Below are 18124 nucleotides of genomic sequence, written 5' to 3'. Positions count from 1 at the left end.
TGTAAATAATCCCTTAACTTTGACAGCATTGTACTTTTCAATTTGTAATAACAGCTGTTCAAACAAACTTTTTTATAATTCAAAAAGTAAAAAGTAGGATTGGTATTGGGGAGGATCATAAACTTATGTGCTAGTGCTTTTTATTGATGGGAGGCTCAGTGTGCACACTGACTGTCTTCTAAATGCAGACTTCGATTTTTCTCCTATTATATCAGGTAAGTGGTGCATTACTGGATCAAGGCTAATAGACTTGGTGTGTCATACAACAGCTTACTCTTGCCTAAAGAGGAAAGCTGCCAGGAATGGGGGGGATCTCTGATGGCCATGTCATTCCTCCAAAGTCTCATATTCTAGTACTTCTGTCAAAAACACATCCCCAACCTGTGGACCAAGTCCAAAGGTTTATTTGCCCCAAACTTTCCAAAATGAGAAATAGGTTTGCCTGTTAAATCATTTATCCACATTCTCTCTAAAATCCTTATGAGCCACTAAGCAAACGTGAATACTGCACAGCACTGTGCTGTCTTCATGTTGGAGTGTTTCTTAGAAATACTGGCTATTGCAATTCTTATTAACAATCCCTGGTGTCACAGATCAGACCCTGTGTTTGAGGCAGACTTGGTTTATTTTAGCTTGAGCTGCTGGACATGGATTGTGAATAAAGAAATCCCCATGCCTTCATACTCTTACAGTCTGTGCACAAGATCTTCATGTGCCTTATGTGCACCTCTTGATCCAGTAGAAATTGATGGTCTCGGATCTTCCAACACCTCATCGGATTCTTTATCCGTGTCCACATGGACAGGCCATTAACTGCTCTTATCCTTCAGCTTGGTGCAGCCTTGGGACCCTCCTTTGTGCCACTGGGTACCAAGGTCTCAGCCCTCATCAGAAAGTGTCCAGTCTTTCTCTGTTTCCTCCCCTGCTGAGCCAGCCATGCTGACAAAGGGAGCTCATTTCAAGTTCACCTATCGTGTTTTGTGCAGCACCTATTCGTGCTAACTTGTAAGCAAGTCACAATTAAACTTAAGCCTATGCATTTCTCATATTCTATAAGTAAATCTATTTTAATCCCAAACAGACAGACACCTAGAGAGGAAAATACCATGCTGTAAGTCTTTGATTGTTGCTTTTGTTGTATTACTCCATTGAAAGGATGGTGAGGCATTGTAATAGGCTGCCCAGGGTAGTGGCTGAGTCACCATCCCTGGAGCTGTTCAGGTGTGGGTGTGGCACTTGGGGATATGGTTAAATGCTGAACATGGTGGTACTGGGTTAACTCCATGGTGGTACTGGGTTAACTGGAGTTGGACTCCATGATGTTAGAGGTCTTTTCCAACCTCAGCAGTTCTCTGTTTCTGTGATTACAGCATGGGGTAAAATCACTGATAGCCACATAGTCTTCACACTACAGCAAAAAGTGAAGACGCTCTTTGTCTAAAACCTCATCTGTCACCATGAGTGGAAAATAAAAACTTTCCAGATGGGTTTACTACTTCAAACACAAATTTGCAGGAGGACTGTGCTTTTCCACTGTTCCCTTGATCATTAGTTGGTTGTGGTCTCCGTAGGGTGACTTTTGACAGCTGGGGTACAAGGCTGAGATATTAAGCTATTCAGGCAACATGCACCAGTGCCTGGACCAGTAGCAGTGCCAAACCCAAGGCTGCTATCACCAGCGTGGCTAATAAGAAAAATGTGTTAAAAAATAAAAAATAATTTTGTTCTTATAAAGAAGCCAGGAATTGCCACAGAGTTACTAGAAGCTGATTTTGTCATGATCGTGGGAGATTATTAAGAAAAGAGAAGGAATTTAAGGATGAACTATTACCCAAACTTCTGACACAGTCTAAATGCGGTCAAAGTCGTGTACACAACTGGATGGGGGATTCAGTAGGGGAGAAGTTGCGACGGAGCAGAGGGAAGACAAACGGGCAGCAGCTGCCTGCGCTCCACGGCAGCGGAGCGGCGGGCGGTGCGCGGGGGCGCTGCTGCCGGCGAGGGGCGGGCAGGGCAAGTGATAAACGGGGCGCGATCGCCCCGACGGCGCCGCTGCCTCTCAGAGCCGCCGAGGTCGCGGACGGGAGCGGGCGCGTTGTCCCGGGAAGGCACGGCGGGGTGGAGCCGGACTCCGCGCTGGGCTCCCCGGGCTGTCTCGTTCGGGGAGGGCGGTGCCCGGCTGAGCCGAGCCCCGCTCCGTGCCGGCCGCCTTCAACTCGCCTCGTCCCGTCTCCGTGCCCGCCGGCCCAGGAGCGGAGGGAAGCGCGGGCAGAAGGGCCGGCACGAGGAGGACAGAGCCGCCTCGCCGGGGGTTTGCCCAGCTGTTCGCGATGGGACGCGGCCCCGCCTGAGCACCTGCCGGCAGCCCCCCGCTCCCCTCGTCCCTCGACGCCGCTATGGAGAGCCCCGTGAGCGGCGGCGCGGCCGCGGAGCCGGCGCCCCCCGGCGCGGAGCCGGAGCTGGCGGCCGGGGGCCCGGCGGAGACGGAGGCGGCGGAGGTGGGCTCGGCAGCCCCGCGGCCGCGCTGCCTGCGGGCCGTGTACGTGCTGAACGACCCGCCCAAGGCGGGCGCCGGGGCGCGGAGCCCCGAGGCCGGGGCGCGGCAGTGCCTGCTGCGGGCCTGCGAGGCCGAGGGAGCCCAGCTCAGCACCGTCAACTTCGGCGAGCTGGACTTCGGCGAGACGGCGGTGCTGGACGCCTTCTACGACGCGGGTGAGCGGGCTGGGCTGAGGCGGGACGCGGGGCGGGGGCTCGGGCTGGAGCCTGCCCCGCGCCGCCTTCCCGGGTCGTGCGGGGACGCGGCCGGTGAAGGTGGTGCCAGGGAATAGGGGGAGCGGGGCTCTTGGCAAGCGGTGGGGGACAGGGAGATGCGTGCGAAGGGATCCTCGTGTAATGCGTCCAGCACAGGGAGCAGGAGAAGGTGAGAGAAAGAAGTTGAGGCTCTTGCAAGAGTTCATTGAGTCGCCACGGTGCGTGGCCCCAGCAGGACTGTGGGCCCGAGTCTTAAGGCATAGCCGAGCTCCTGCTGGGGTGGTTTGCTAACAACGCTCTTCCAGCTCCCAGCCTGATGAGGAGCTTAGAGTGAGACACAGGACGAAGACACGCCAACCTCTGATCTGGCTTGGCCAGAGGCTTCATGTTCACCACTCTCACTTCAGACTGGACAGTGAAATTGTATGAGAACAAAGTGTATTGCTCTGTATTGCTCTGAACAAGGGGCCTGAGGAAGACTTGTGGGTATTGCCCACCCTGTTCAGATTCCAGCTGGTGACAGGTGTCTGTCTGATGGTTCAAAAGAAAGCTGCTGTCCCTTCTCCCCTCAAAAACACCTGGCTGGTTTGGCAGGGAACTGTGAGCTTTTTGAGCACACATTGGAAGCCTCTTAGCCAACAGGTATTATAAACTAATCAAGGTGAGTATGTGGACATTTTGCTGGCATGCAGACAAACTTTTTTCTCCTATCTGTATGAGCCAACATAAGGAAATGCTGGAAATTTACAAACTCCAAAGATAGAAAGTACTCTTTAAGTCCATCTTTACAGTTCATCTTTCATAAGAACTTTGTTTTGCTCATGAGATGTGTTAAAGAATATTTCCTAAAACTTCAGTCTTATTTTAAATTTTCCTGTGATTATGAGTCCATTTCATCACAATAAGTCACCCAAATATTGAGGAACTTCACATCCTTTTTTGTCAGTTTTTTTTCCCAGTCAGGGGTTTTTGTTATGTCTCTTCTAGCAAGTTGACAAGTATGTAATACATTCTTTGTGTGTCTTAGTACACAAACACAACCTAGCAATTTCTTTTATAGCCACTCTGAAGGTAAGAATAATGTACTAATCAACACAAAATTATTCCTCTGTTTCTACTAATAATGCTATTAATGTGTTAGACACACACCTGCTGTGCGTTGTACTGAGAGTCTGAAACAGCTATTTAAAAGGGGTTCTTAAATTACTGCATTCTGAAGTGAGTGTGCCCTAACTTTGCAGACTTTGGATTCAAGTAATCTTGTTGGACCAAGGTCATTTTCTCACTGATTAATACCACTTTGTAATAGTAAGGTGCCTTTTACTGGATATACCTTCAACACTCTTATATCCAGGGATTTTTTTTCAATTAAAAAGTAATTGACTAGTTCATAATCTGGAATTGTTCCAAATGAGACTGTTAAAATAGACTTTTTGTGGATTTCTTTCCAGTAGCAACAATTTGAGATCAGCCATGGGGACAATTTCTCAGTTTTGTGATGTATGCCTGGGATTGCTGGCATCTGTTCAGTTCTTAAGAAGAACACCATTAAGAATGAGCATTAATGTGAACACTCCTATGGCTCATGATGAACTTTGTGTTAGGAAGTTCCCATGTGTTTACTTTATAAAGAAAAAAAACTGAAGAAGTTTTATTGCTGCCTGAATAAGATAATCAGGTGTTTCCTATCCTGAAGATATCTCTTACAGTGTATTTTTACTTTCTGTAGTTGAGGAGCAGAACCTTGGAAAGCAATTCCTCTTGCTTTGTAATGAGTGGTGGGGTCTCTAAGAGATGCTAGCCTGTTGCCATCTCTTGTTTTACTAGTGGAACCTTAACCATCTACTAATGCTGAATGACTGAGCAGCAAAGACCAAGGGACCATCTCATTGTGAGTTGTGTCAATGGCTCTTTGTTAAAAATGTTATTTATTAGCCTTTTTCCCTGACTGTGCCTGAAGTTGTAGCCTTTACTCAGCCATTAGATAGGCCCCTGCAAAGTAGTTTATTTACCTTACTTAGTAGGAATCTGTAAGTACCTTTTGTGACAAAATCAGCAAACTTTAAGGACAGAGTGCAACAAAGAACTTCAACAGAAACCTCTTCCCTGTCTGCAGGCAGGTTTTGTGGTAGATGGCATTTCAGTAGAACACTGAGAAAAGTGCTGCAAACCCACTTAAATTCCATAATCAGAGTATTTGTGGTTTTTTTTCCTTGAGTGTAGTCATTACTGACTTCCCATCATTTGAAATTTTATTGTGTATGGAAACATGACTTAGGCCTTTAGTTAGATATTGCAGACCTGCAGGTAATGCAGGTGACCCTGATCTTAAGAAATCACTCACCTTTCTAAGGTTTTGCTTTGCTAAAGGAGAACTACAGCACTTGGGAGAGCAAACTTAAAAGTCGTGAAATAAGAGCTTGGTAAAAGAAAAATAGGATTTCTTTGCTCAGTGTGGGCTAGAAACAAGCTGTCAGCAAAGTACTTTATGTTTTCCAAAAATGGTCAATGATATCTACCTAATAGAGGAGCAACAAGCATGCCTGCATACATTGACTGTATCTCTGGGAAGAAAGAAAGGTAATATTTTTAAACTAAAACTGGGCACAGGGCATGAAGTTTTTTTGCAGAAAATAAAAGTAATTTTCTCAAGGAACAGTAAGCCTTGGAGCTAACTGAGAATTTTAGAATTCCCCAGAATTATCCCATGAAGAAAATCAAACTGTAGGCACTGTAGTGTATTCATAAACCACTTGAGAGACAGTGAAAAGGTGAGTGTGACTTGGCTATAGTGATGTTACAGGTAGAATGATTCATAGCTGCAAAGGATCTTTCTGTTCTGAATGTACTAAGAAAGAAAACATGATGTCAAAGTCAAATGTCTGGCCTGTACCTCTGGAAGGGTGATGTTCAATAGAAAAAATGTAGCTTTTCATTGTCTGCTCAGAACTCTATCAAATCTTAGTGCCTGAAGTGCCAGGCAGTAGGGTTTGACTACAGTGTTAAGTGAAGGACTGTACTAAGTACAGTTACACAGGTTTTGGATGTTCCCATTTTGTTTTATGAAATCCCGTCTCTGTAGCTAATCATCCTTTTCCCTCATGAGGGATGTACTGCAATCTGTTTTGAGGCTAGCATATTTCTTTGACCATTTGACCACAGCATTTAGAAATTATACAGTCAGCAGGATGAAAATCAGCTGAAAGGAAGAGAGGCTAGAGAGCGAGTGGTGTACTGAGAAATATAGAGCTAAATGCTGACCTGAGATAAATGAGTATTCCTCTGACAATCCAGGGAACTGCCAGATGATTTGTGAGTATAGGGGAATATTTTGAAGTCTGTTTCTGATGTTTTGCTGTATATGAACTTCTCTAATCAATATCCTGTGTGATAAGGCAGCCCCAAAATGCATGGTGTAATGCTTGTCTCTGCAGACTTGTCTTCATCCAGAGCCTTGGGACTTGGGAGTGAGCCCAAACAGAGACTGAAACATGGATCCTCCTTACTTCTGTACCATACTTGAACCACTCTTAACCCTGATTTCTTGATCCTGAAGCTCTTTTTCTTCATGTTACACTGTGAGAGGAGAAGGAGGAATTAAATTTTCTGGATCCTTATTTTCAGGCTCTGGCACCTGCTGGGGAAATCATTATTGCCTGTTCCTCAGCTGCCTGCCCTGAAACCCTCTGCTCTCAGAAGGCCAGTGTCCCCACTTTGGAATTGGCAGGGATGTTTCAACTTCTTCAGCCTGAAGGCTGAGTGCATCAGGTGCAGTAAACATTTGTCACTGCTTTAGGATAATATACAGCCTGGTAACCCGTGTAGCTTAGCTGGAGGCATGGCTTCTCTTGCTGACTCTGCTGCAGGGAGTGCAGTCTCTGACACGAATGACAGGTGAGGGCAATAACTTTTAAACAAACTTCATCATACCTTCCTGCTGCAGTTTATCTTTGCCCCTGGGTGTGACAGTGAGCAGTGGTGGAGTTAAGGGTTAGTGCTCTGATGCTTACTTCAGCATGCAGGGTTTGCTGTTTTTCTGAAGAATACTTAAAATATTTTCTTTCTTTTCTTTTCCCACACAGGTCACTCAATGGCTAGGGGTGTATTTGCTTTAAATCTCAAGATATAGATACACCACAGAATACAAAAGTACAAAGAGAAGCAAACCAGCCATCTTCAGAACAGGAAGGTGGTGGATAAGAAGCTGGGCTGGATATTGTGCTGCTTTAGTGCAACAGCAGAGCTGTTGGGACTTGGTCTTTTATCTCTGTGTGGTGCTGCACATCCAGAGCGACTTCAGGTGTCTCCAGCAATGCTCTGCATTGTGACATCAAACCAAATATTCTGATAACAAAACCCTTTAATATACCAGTGTTGTAGTCCTTTTGTATCCGAGTGTGTGAGGCCAGTTTTAAACGACAGTAACAACCATCAGGTCTGTATGTTATTGTCATAAAAGCATTTAGGTTGGTAGGGACCTTAAAGATCCTCCAGTTTCAACCCCTCTGACATGGGCAGAGACACCTTTCACTAAACCAGGTTGCTCAAAGCCTTGTCCAGACTGGCTTTGAACACTTCCAGGGATGGGGTATCCACAACGTCTCTGTGTAATCTGTTTCAGTGTCTTACTATCCTCACAGTAATGTAAATCAGCCTTCTTTCATCTTAAAGCCATTCCCCCTTGCCCTGTCACTACAGGCCTTTGTAAAAGGTCCCTCTCCAGTTCTCTTGAAGCCTCCTTCAGGTACTGCAAGGTTCTATGAGCCTTTTCTTCTCCAGGCTAAACAGCCCCAGCCCTCTCAGCCCATCTTCCTGGGAGATGTGTTCCAGCCCTCTTACCATCTTCACACTCCTCCTCTTGAGCCTCTCAAACAGGTCCCCGCCTTGTTACGCTGGAAACCCCAGAGCTGGATGCGGCACTCCAGGTGGGGTCTCACAAAAGCAGAGTAGATGGGGAGAATCCCCTCCCTTGACTTGCCAGCCACGCTGCTTTTGATGAAGTACAGTACACAGTTGGTTTGATTATCTTAGAGGTCTTTTCCAACCTAGTTAATTCAATTCTGTGTTGAGTGATTGTGTAATTCGTGCACCTTCATTTTCCTTAGGTTTCCTTTCAAACCTCATGTTCTGGATGAAAAGCAACACAGATTGTGTTTCTGTTTTTTTTTTTTTTTTTTTTTAACTTACTCTGCAAGTAATATTTTTCACTGTGTGATTATAAGTCATATTGAGTCTCACTAAACAGACTTAGAAGCTTTTATACCCATTACAACCATTACAAATGACTTAAAAAATTTGAACATGTAAGATTATTCTGAAGAGAGGAACAGCTGCATCTATTGAACTGCCTTAGTTCTGAAGACCAGGTATTGTCACATGGCCCTTGAAAACACTGCAGTTAAAATGGGTTTTGGTTGTTTGTTTTTAATATTGTTTAATTTATTTTTTTAATAAAACTTGCAGCATTTTCTGGAATTCTTCATATCAGTGAATGTTCTTCTGATAGAGTTTTTTTTCCCTCTGATAGGAGGAAAGAACTGTGCTGGCTATGCATACCAGTCCACAAATTCTGAAGGTTCTTTTTTTTTTTTAATAATTATATGCAAACATATTTTTCATATAGTCCCTAAGTTGCTCTGAAGGAATCTGCTGTGCCATTTGACTGTGAGATGCTGGCAAGCAGATCTCTGGTTCTGCCTTTTTGCATTTCAAGTTGACTTTCAGTGACTCCCAGCCACTCATATCCTTTGCAGTGATTGCATGCTTGCTCAGTCTTGCTGTGCTGTGTGTAGGATATTCTTCATAGGTGTAAGAATTATTTCTCTATGACCTGCAGTCTCATAATTAGGTTAAACAAAAATAAAGGAAGTGCTTGCTTATGTGGGTTAATTACATTGCTTTAATTTCCATCCTCCATAAAATAGACAAATTATGGTGGATATGTGGTAGCTCATATTAGTTCTGCAGTCATGCTTTTCCTTTATCAGTGTAATCATACATTGCCTTTTTAATTGTTAAATTACACTTGCACATGCTAGTTAAAAGGTAAGTAATTAAACACACTTCCACATGCTAGTTAAAAGGTAGCCTTTACAGGCTAATAAAGGTAATTTCCTGGTTCGCCTTGAGGTAAAGATCATCTGACTTGTAAGGACTTGTGCAAAACCTAGCTGAGAACTCAAGATGTTTTAGTTTCCTCAAGATGGACTTGTGTCAGAGTAGTCAAGAGCACTTGGCCAGGAACAAGAAGTAGGATATAGTGGTTATATGCATGATTATTATTTGATTTATAATAATAATTATAATATTCAATGTCTAAATACTGCTGTAATGTAATATGTAAATAACTATCATCTATTAAAACAGACAATAATGCCATAGGGTCATGGTCTCTCCAGTTATGAGCTTCAGTGAGACCCCCTTGCTTTCTAAACTCAGAGGAGTTTAGGTGTGGCTAGGTCCACTTAATCTCAGATTTGGTCAGCAGTTTATTTCTAAAGGCTAATAATATAAGCAGGTTTGGCTAGAAGAGTACAGGTCAACAGTCTTTAGCCTTGGAGAGTTCACCATTCCAAAGCAACAAAGCACCTATGTTGCTGCTTTTGGAATTTATCTCCGCATGTGACCGGATCTTTGTGTTTTTCACTCACTATCAAAAAATCAATGTTTCCCATCTTCAGGCTGTGGGCTTCCGTGCTGGGAGGGGGCTCCACCTGGAAGCTGCTTGCAACACCAGGAGACCAGCTGACCCATTCTCTGCCAGCATTTTATACCCTTCTGCAGGCCAATGTGCACCAAAGTCAGTCCTGAATATGTTGGCTCCCCCATCTCTGGAGTGCATTAATTATGCATTCACACAGTTCCTCCTGCAGTACTCACCTGGTGTTCCATTCCTAGGAACAAGCCCCATTGCCATCAGGGACTGCAGAAAAGGGGAGGGTGTGGGGCTGTGTGTGGGGGTCACATGCAGTGGCCTAACTATCTTTTGTCAGCATCACAAGCCTCAAATTCAAACTTTGACTGCAAACTTGTGTTCTGGAGATACTCAAGGTATGCTGCTACTTCCATGCACGTGGAGGAGCAGTTCAAGGGTGTTACGTGGCTAACATTTGGCAGCTGAGATGCATGTAGGGTCTTTCTTAGGAGGACTTCAGTGTGGTTTGCCACTTGCAGGTGAAATCTGTGAACACAGTAGGCTCGGGTTGCCATGTGCTTCAGGGGGGCTGTGAGTTGCTTTAGCCTCAGGCTACCTTTGAACAGCAACAAGGGTGCCTGAGGCTGAGCCAAGAGAGAGCTTGCAGCTGTTGCTTTGTCCTGCCCCCTGGCACAGGCTGGATATAAACAGCCGAGCTCCTGTGTCCGCTGAGGTCGGGGGATTCAATGGGCAGCCAGTGGGTCAAACATGGCTCACAGTATAATTTCACCTGTCTTCTTTCAGAAGTGCTGCAAATATCTTCACCTTTTCTGGAAGGTTGGGCTGATTATAGAAACGTGCCAGGGGCAAAAATTGCATCACTTCTCTGTAAGGAGATGACATGAATTCTGACACAAGTACTGGATCGCTGTGTCATGGGAAACCACTCATGCTTTTTTTGTCCTTCGTAGTACTCAGCCTGATGAGGTCAGTGATTCTGCTGTAGTGTTCAAGGTGGTGGAATTGAGACTCCTCAGCTATTCTTTGGTAATACTTCAGAGCATTTAAAGTTTTGTCTAAGTCAGTAGTTGAACAACTGCTATGTCTTGGAGCGCAAAGCCCAATGGAATTCATGACTTTAAAATGTGTACCCCAGCTTTTATTCTATTCAAGGTGTATGATCCCAGCCTTGGTTAGCACAGTCTTTCTTTAACTGCAGTGGGCTGTGATGACAGGCAGAAATCTGAAATGTAGTGGAACAGTAATGACACTGCTAGGACTACATCCCTAGCCTTCTGCTGATGTGGGATCATACAGCTAAATCCAGCAGTAAGGGAAGTAAGTACTCCAGTTGATCACAGCAGAAATTTCAGCTCTGTCTATTCTAGTATATACTGCTTTTATGCTTAAATTGTGTTTATAAAGTCTTCAATATCTCTTTAAAGCCAAACACAAGGAGAAGAATCTTGAAGTGCTTTTTTAACCCTGTTTCATTATAATTTTTTTTTTTGTCATGTTGGAGGGATGTGAGTCTGGATTCTTTGCATTTTGTGGATTATTTTTCTGTTCAGTAAAAAAACCTTTCATGCACAGAACTGTAGCTCTGCCATGGGTGGTCGAGGGCCTCTCAACAATTTGAAAAGTGTTTATCACATGGTAGGTGTTTATTGCATGATTTCTAAACTTTTTGAAGTGTATGCCAAAAATGCACTAGTTCTGGAAAACAAACAAACTTCCACATAAATCAGCGTGATAATGAGCTTTCTCTAAAATTCTTCAGTTTCCTATTGGTGCTGGCAATGCTTTCCATGAATAGTGGTGCTTTGATGCCTCCAAGCAAGTCAAAACCACTGGTAGATTCTATGAAACTTGTTGGGAAAGTAACAGCTAAGTTACTTTTTTAAACTTGGGGTAGTGAATTATTTGCCACTTCATTGCTGTCCTTTCTCCCTCCTTCCCTTTAATTTTTTTACAACTATTTAGTAGCTACATCAGCCACAAGAAATTGTGCTTAATCAAGTGGCTTTGCCTTAGTCACAGAAAAGCTGCAGGTTTTTTCTATTGCAGGAAAATATCTGCCCATAATAATTTCACTCAGCTGAAGATTAGCTGCATTAACTCTACTGTTGCTGCCTTTCACTCACAGAAGCTGAATAAAGAAATTTCTTTTTGCTAATTTGTGTGTCGAGGGAGACATTCGTTGTTAGTTTTGCCTTTGCTTGGAGAGTGACCAGGTGAACCTGGGGTTGGGAACTGGTAAATTAAAACAGTACAAGACTGTATTCTGTCTGTGTGTTGCTTTCTAACAGTGCTAGACCAGTCATTGCTGTTGTGCTAATCTTAGTAGATAATAAAAATTTGCAGGAGAAAAGCTAATGTTTACAATGGTGTTACTGTTTGGTACTGGGCTGCCTTACTTAGCAGAACTTCTGTGTGCACAATCCTGTTTCACACAGTAACTGTCAGCTCTTATCAGTATCAGCTCCACTTTCTCTGGAACTGAGATATTTGTTTCAGATATTTTCTTTGCCATTGGATATTTGGTATGCTTCAGTCTTTTTAAACCCAGTTTGAAAAGAGGACATGATTACCCAGCTCAAAGCCAGGCACTGTGCTTGTTTTTACTACTGCTGTTTATGAGGCTTAAGGTAACTGACAAGTTATGGGTTGTTGTCAGCTGGAGAAAGTATTCAAATCAGAATGTCTGAAAATGGTTGAGATAGATTTCTTATTATTTCATGATAATTAAATTGTAGAACTGATAAACTTTGCTTTTTGCTTATTATAGTATCAAAACTAGATAAGTCTTCATATTGTTTTGGGAAAACCAGAAGCTGTCTTGACTTTCTGCCTTGTGATCAAGTCAGAAAAAGAATGTTTGATTATTTTAAATTTTATTTTACCCTTTAATGCCTCTTCAGATTGCCAGTTTTGCAGTAGTGCCTCTGTGATGGTATAATATAAATTTTGAGAAGAATAACATGTTAATTTTCGTAAGCTTGGGTATTTTGGACAATTTTAAAGATGAATATTCAGAATTTAGCATCTTAAATCTAAACTTTCTTGCATCTTCTTACCATGACAAGGTACAGGTTAGCCTGGGGATATTGGTGGATGAGAAACTTAACATGGCCCAGCACCCCAGAGAGCCAACTGCACCCGGGGCTGCATCCAAAGTAGCGTGGCCAGCAGGGAGAGGGGGGGATTCTCTCCCTCTGCTATGATGAGATATTAGGGACAGGTTTAGATTTGATATAAGGAAGAAATTTTTTACTGTGAGGGTGGCGAGACTCTGATACAGGCTGCCCAGAGTAGCTGTGGGTGCCCCATCCCTGGAAGTGTTCAGGGCCAGGTTGGATGGGGCCTTGAGGAAGCTGGACTAGTGGAAGGTGTCTCTGCCCACATCAGAGGGGTTGAAACTAGATGACCTTTAAGGTCCCTTCCAACCTAAACCATTCTGTGTTTTTGAGGCAACGCATCCTGCTAAATGCTGGAGACCATGTTTAGAGGTTTGTTGCAAAATCACAGTTTCATGTGATTAATTTTGTCTGAATCACCATTTGGAAGTACTAATATTAATCTGATTCTATAAAGATCTTTGGGAATAGGTTCCCCTCTTGTGATAACAAACAGTCCATGTTCGTGCTTAATGTTCTCTGTCTACATGCTGGAAGTGTGCTGTATTTGTAGAATAGCTAAAGACTTAGTAGATAATGGCTATGACTCTAGAAAGACCAGCTTCTACTAAAATTCTAGATTTTATTGATATCTACATAGTGTCTTGAAATTGATTTCTCTCATTTTTTAATGCAATCTTCCAATTTTTTAAACTACAGCATTGAGTGGTACATAAGGATTTTTTCAGTAGCACATCCAGTCTTTTAGACTGGCACGTAAAGCTTGTACTGTTTACAGGAAAGATAAAAATAGCAGAGTGAATCCACATCTGCCCAACATCCGGACTATTATGTCAAGGACTCAGTATCTGTATGTGAGTGCAAATCTCTTGGCTCACAGATGATGCCCTGGCTTTATGTAAACTTTATCTGCACTTGCACTTTAATAATACTGCCTTTCCTCAAATAACATTTTTTTCTGTGCATAACTTACTGTGCTTTATGTGGGTCCTAAATGCCAGTATGGGAATCCATCAATGTAAAGAGGAAATCTATAGTATAATTATGAGGTGGGATACCTCAGTTTGGTACATAAAATTCCCAGTGCTAATGATGGAGATGTCTCATGATATTTGTTTTTAAGAAACATAGTTGGGAAAAAATAAGAGATTCAGACGAAGAAAGTCTCTTTTTTGGTGTGTTATATTTTTAAATAAAGGAAGGAATAAGGTCTTAGTTTAACCCAGACTTATGAGCTTTAGTGTGCTGAAATATTTTTTCTATTTTAGTTCCTTGTATTTTGATTACTTTTCTTATTATTATATTTCTTTGGTAATAAGATAAAGATCAGCATAATTTTACTTCTCCAGTTTTTTTTTTTTTTTTTAATATATGTTGTTGGCCAGTGTGTGACCTGTGGGAGATGTGCAGATTTAGCAGGTTTTTATGTTCCCCAGCCAAGGTATTCAGCATTAAATGATGGGTGATTCTCAAATGGTTTAGTTTGGATAAATGTCTAAAAGGTTAAAGCTTATCTAACCTCCTTGGCCTAAAAATTGATTTGACTGCAGCTGGGGAGAAAGCATTCCTCGTTGAATTTCGTACTCTTTAATTTCACTTAGGCCAGGTTATCCAGTTATGTAACTTTTTTTTTTATTTCTGTACTTCATTCCCTTTGATTGCCTTTGATGACCCAGTGTAGGAAGTGCAGAGGTGCAGGAGTTAAATAAAGTTCACTTTTCTCATTCCACAGACCCATTCCCCCTCCAATTACAGGCAAGGTTCAAATTAGGTTCAGGCTTGGGGTGTTTTTTCTGCCTGCTCTCTGGAGCTGACTGGCTCCACTCTAGTGCACTGTAGTGGAAATGGTTTCATGTGAGCCTTGGCACACTACTAGTGCAGCAGGCAAGTGTGAACTGCCTGCTTTTAATTTACTCTGCTGTTTCTTTTCTTCTCAGGCAGAAAAATGTCCTGTAGAGTTAGTAGGTTCTTTGTCTCATGGAAAAAAATTAGAAAATAGTGTTATTCTTAATGAGTTGGCATAGTGAAAAGTATGTATGATGTGAGACAGTTACTCATTATGTCTGTCTGGCATCTATATAAAAATTTCTAATATAGTGAGAGTATATAAATAGGGAAAATTATTGAACATGTGTCTTCAGATCATCTGTGACTGATAAGTGTTTTTTCAGTGTTCTGTATACATAGATTTAAAGCAAGAAATGAGCAACCTCTGGAATCTTCATTTGTCTACGTCTGTGAACAAAAAAGTAAGGAGACAAGTGTGGATTATATAAATACTCTTTGAGAAGCTTAAAATGATGCTTCTTTACTGTTCATTTGTGTATAGAGGTTGAATGAAAAATGGAAATACCTGTCTTTTTGAGGTATGAATCAGGCATTCTGTAGATGCTTAGCTGTTTTGCAGGTGGAAGACTGCAGATGCTGAATCAGAGACTATTCAAGTTCTAAGTCATACCAAGGTATAGTAAATTGCTTAGGCAAAATATTAGGATTTTTCTTCTCTCTGAAGGCATTTGGTTTGTTACCAAATACCTTTAAAATGAGGGCTCTGTTTTTCAAAATCACTGTTTCTGTTTCAGTGGGGTATTTTTTTTTTCCTTCTGAAATTCAGAATCTTAATTACTGCATGGTCAACAAACCCATCTCTGAAATCCCAGTCTGTGTGACTAGGCTAGCATCACACAGCAGCCATGGGTAGGAAGAAGCAGGTATGGAATTCAGTTTCATGGGCAAGCATTCAGCTGCTTAAGCCATGATAATGCCCTTTTTATTCCTGCAATGTTGTCAGCCTCTGTCCTGGTCTCATTGCTTAAGTCAGCAGCCAGTGAGGCTGATGGGAAGTGCTCTGTTCCCCACGTACTCCACAGTCACTGGTCTGCTGCGAGCTGTTCTCATGGGGTAATCCCAGCGGGCAGCTAAACACCACTCCCTCCCTTCCTCAACAGCAGGCTTGGAGAGAGAACTGGAAGAGTAAAAGTGAAACAACTCGTGGGTAGAGAAAAGGACAGTTTCATATAAAGCAAAAGTTGCTTGTGTTGTGTTATTGGCACCAAGGCCAGCTCAGGTTGGGCCACTGCTGCACTTGCACTGCTTCTTGTAAGGCTTCTCCAGTGGTTCCTGCTATAAGCAGTTTTTGTGACACACAACTCAAGTCGTGGTTGCAGTCATGTAAAGGTGTATCTCTTAAAATCTGCACCCCTTTGGACGAGACCACAGGGTTTAAAAGGGCAATAAAGAAAAAGAAAATTTACTCATCTCACCCAAAACCAGCAAAGCTGTGTTTAAAAAAGTTTATTAGAATGTTAAGATTCTGCGGTGTATTTTGACTATAGTTAGGTAGCCAGAATATCTATCTGTCTGTCTGTCTATCTATCTATCTATCTATCAGTCTGTGATAGGTTATTTCACAGTATAGATAAAGGAAGGATTGTTTATCCTGAAACTTGTCGTGATTAATAGTTTTTGCTTTTTACACTGTACATGGTCAAGTGATTGATGTCAGCCTGAAATAGCAAATTGCATTAAGTTGTCTTTTTTTCCCATTTTACTTGTGATGGGTGCATATTTACAAGATTTAAATAACAGTGATTTTTAAATGCAAGTACTTTGTTTTGGCACTCACGAAATATGATTATAATTCAGTGGGGATGATTTGAAGAGATGTGTATACCATCTCAGCCTAGAGTCTTTCACTATTTACAGAACTGGATTTTTAAGTTACAGATGCAAATGTATTTTGTTACACAATATGTAAAAAGTGAGTTGTCCTGAAATTAAGTTTTTTGCTGTTATTTCTTTCAATTGTTGTAAGTTTAACGGTTTCTTCAAGTACTTTACCAGGACAATAGTGTGAAGCTGGTAGCTGATAGCGCTCACAGGACTGATTGGCTACAGTGACAGAGCTTCTGTCTGCTACTGTGCTAGTGCTGAGTGAGCCAGAAATTGCCAAGTTAAGGATAGGTTGATGGATAAGGGGAGAACAGGACAATGAGAGAGAGACTCAGTGGATCATGTGAAAGAGGTAGGAGTTGCAGGTATCCATAAGCATTCATCTGCCTGAGCCACGACACCACTGAAAAGGCTAAGATGCAAACAATGAGATTTCTCTCAGTTCCTAACCTGGGATCTTGAACCCAGTGTAGTTTTACAAAGAAATGGTATAGGTATCGATCTCTTGTGCATGTCACAGCTTTTATAATAATTTCTTACCAATGTGTAGATCTTGGCAGCATCCATCTGATATGATTGAGGTTGGTAACTAAAGATTGTGACTGTGGTCCCAGAATGGGTAAATTTTTACAATCCTTCCTCAAGGAAGAGAGGCTGTGTAAAGGAATCTGTGCTGTGAGTTTCTAGAGACAGTGTGTGTGGACATTATCTTTTTGACTTCGACCTCTCACCCTACTGTGAGTTAACTCCCTCACACTTGAGGTTGTGTTGTTCCTGGAACCTCACAAGCTATGGTATGAAAAGAAAAAAAAAGAAAATAGAAGGTTAAGTCTATTAGTAGCTTTTATATTAATGACTTTGTCTTGCAGGGAAATGCAATGCTTATATTTGGCTTGAAGGTATTCTTGCTGAAAATTTAACTCATTTGTAAACTTCATCCATAGATGGGGAGGTTATAGTCAATGCTTCAATGTAATTAAACAGGTTATATGAGTAAGAGAAAAGACCCTGGGCTGAGATAGTGCATGCACAAACACCTCTTAAAGAACAGTCATCCCCACAGTTGTATAATACTGAGTGCCAAAACAAACAACATTGTAAACTGGGACTCACAGATTAACTCCTGATTTATGGAAGACTCAAGCAAGAGTTAGGTGTTTGAGATATCCCTGGAAATCTTAGGTGGGGGTTTGAATTGCGACAGTCCTTCCTCTCTCACAGGTAGAGAATGTGAATAAAGTACTGATGAGAAAGATCTATAGTCCTTCTCCATTGGCCATTTTTGTTGGTTAACTGGTGGGAACGCATCCAGGGAAGCATCTGCTGAGATGATCTAATTCTTGCCTGAAACGCCTTAGTGGTTAATGAAATCCTTCAAAGCAGAGCTGTGAGGCTCTGTGGAAGGGGTGTCGTGCTACTGAACACCTTCAGTGTAGGTGTTTGCAGTTGCTTGGACTCCCCCCATGGGTAGTGGAGAGAAACTGGCACTTCTGGGCTGCAATTCATCTGAAGCTGGCTTCTGACAGATCAGGGGAATGGGGCTGGAAAGATGCTTTTGCTCTCTCTGGGCTGACAGTGAAGGCAGTGATGACAGGCTCATCTGAGACCAAACATCTCCTTTGTGACTCTGACCAGTTCACTGCTGGTAACTTCTCTTTGGAACAAGCAGCATTTCTTGGGGCTAAGAGGAGTTACTTCCAAACTGCTTCTTCACCCATCTGACAAATTTCTGATTTGGTGCTCGAAAGCAGTACAGTTTCTTAATTTGGCATGAGAGGATGTTTAACAGTGGCCAGAAAAATAAATTCTCTAATACAGTCTCAGAATGACTTGAGTTGGTTTTAATTAAATCTCTTCAAAGAAAAAAGAAAGAAACAAAACCCAACAACCTGAAGCAAAGACTGGCAAAGTTAAAAAGGACTGAAAGCAA

General features: G+C 42.4%; 1 protein-coding gene across 4 annotated transcripts in view; it reads left to right on the top strand.

Moving 5' to 3' along the window:
• Positions 1-2258: 2258 nt before the first annotated feature.
• MAP3K15 (mitogen-activated protein kinase kinase kinase 15) overlaps positions 2259-18124 on the top strand; it is an 81025-nt gene continuing 65159 nt past the window's right edge. For all 4 annotated transcript variants that reach the window (XR_005952313.1, XM_041400003.1, XM_041400002.1 and 1 more), the window contains exon 1: positions 2259-2712. Coding sequence is in view for 3 of the 4 variants with exons in the window: in XM_041400003.1 (XP_041255937.1) it covers positions 2397-2712 (316 nt within the window). In the remaining variant the exon portion in view is untranslated. The remainder of the gene's footprint in view (positions 2713-18124) is intronic.

The sequence above is a fragment of the Onychostruthus taczanowskii genome, unplaced genomic scaffold (assembly GCF_017590055.1).
Source record: "Onychostruthus taczanowskii isolate IOZ18803 unplaced genomic scaffold, ASM1759005v1 scaffold17, whole genome shotgun sequence".
Lineage (NCBI taxonomy): Eukaryota > Metazoa > Chordata > Aves > Passeriformes > Passeridae > Onychostruthus > Onychostruthus taczanowskii.
This window is presented reverse-complemented; position numbering and strand designations above follow the sequence as displayed.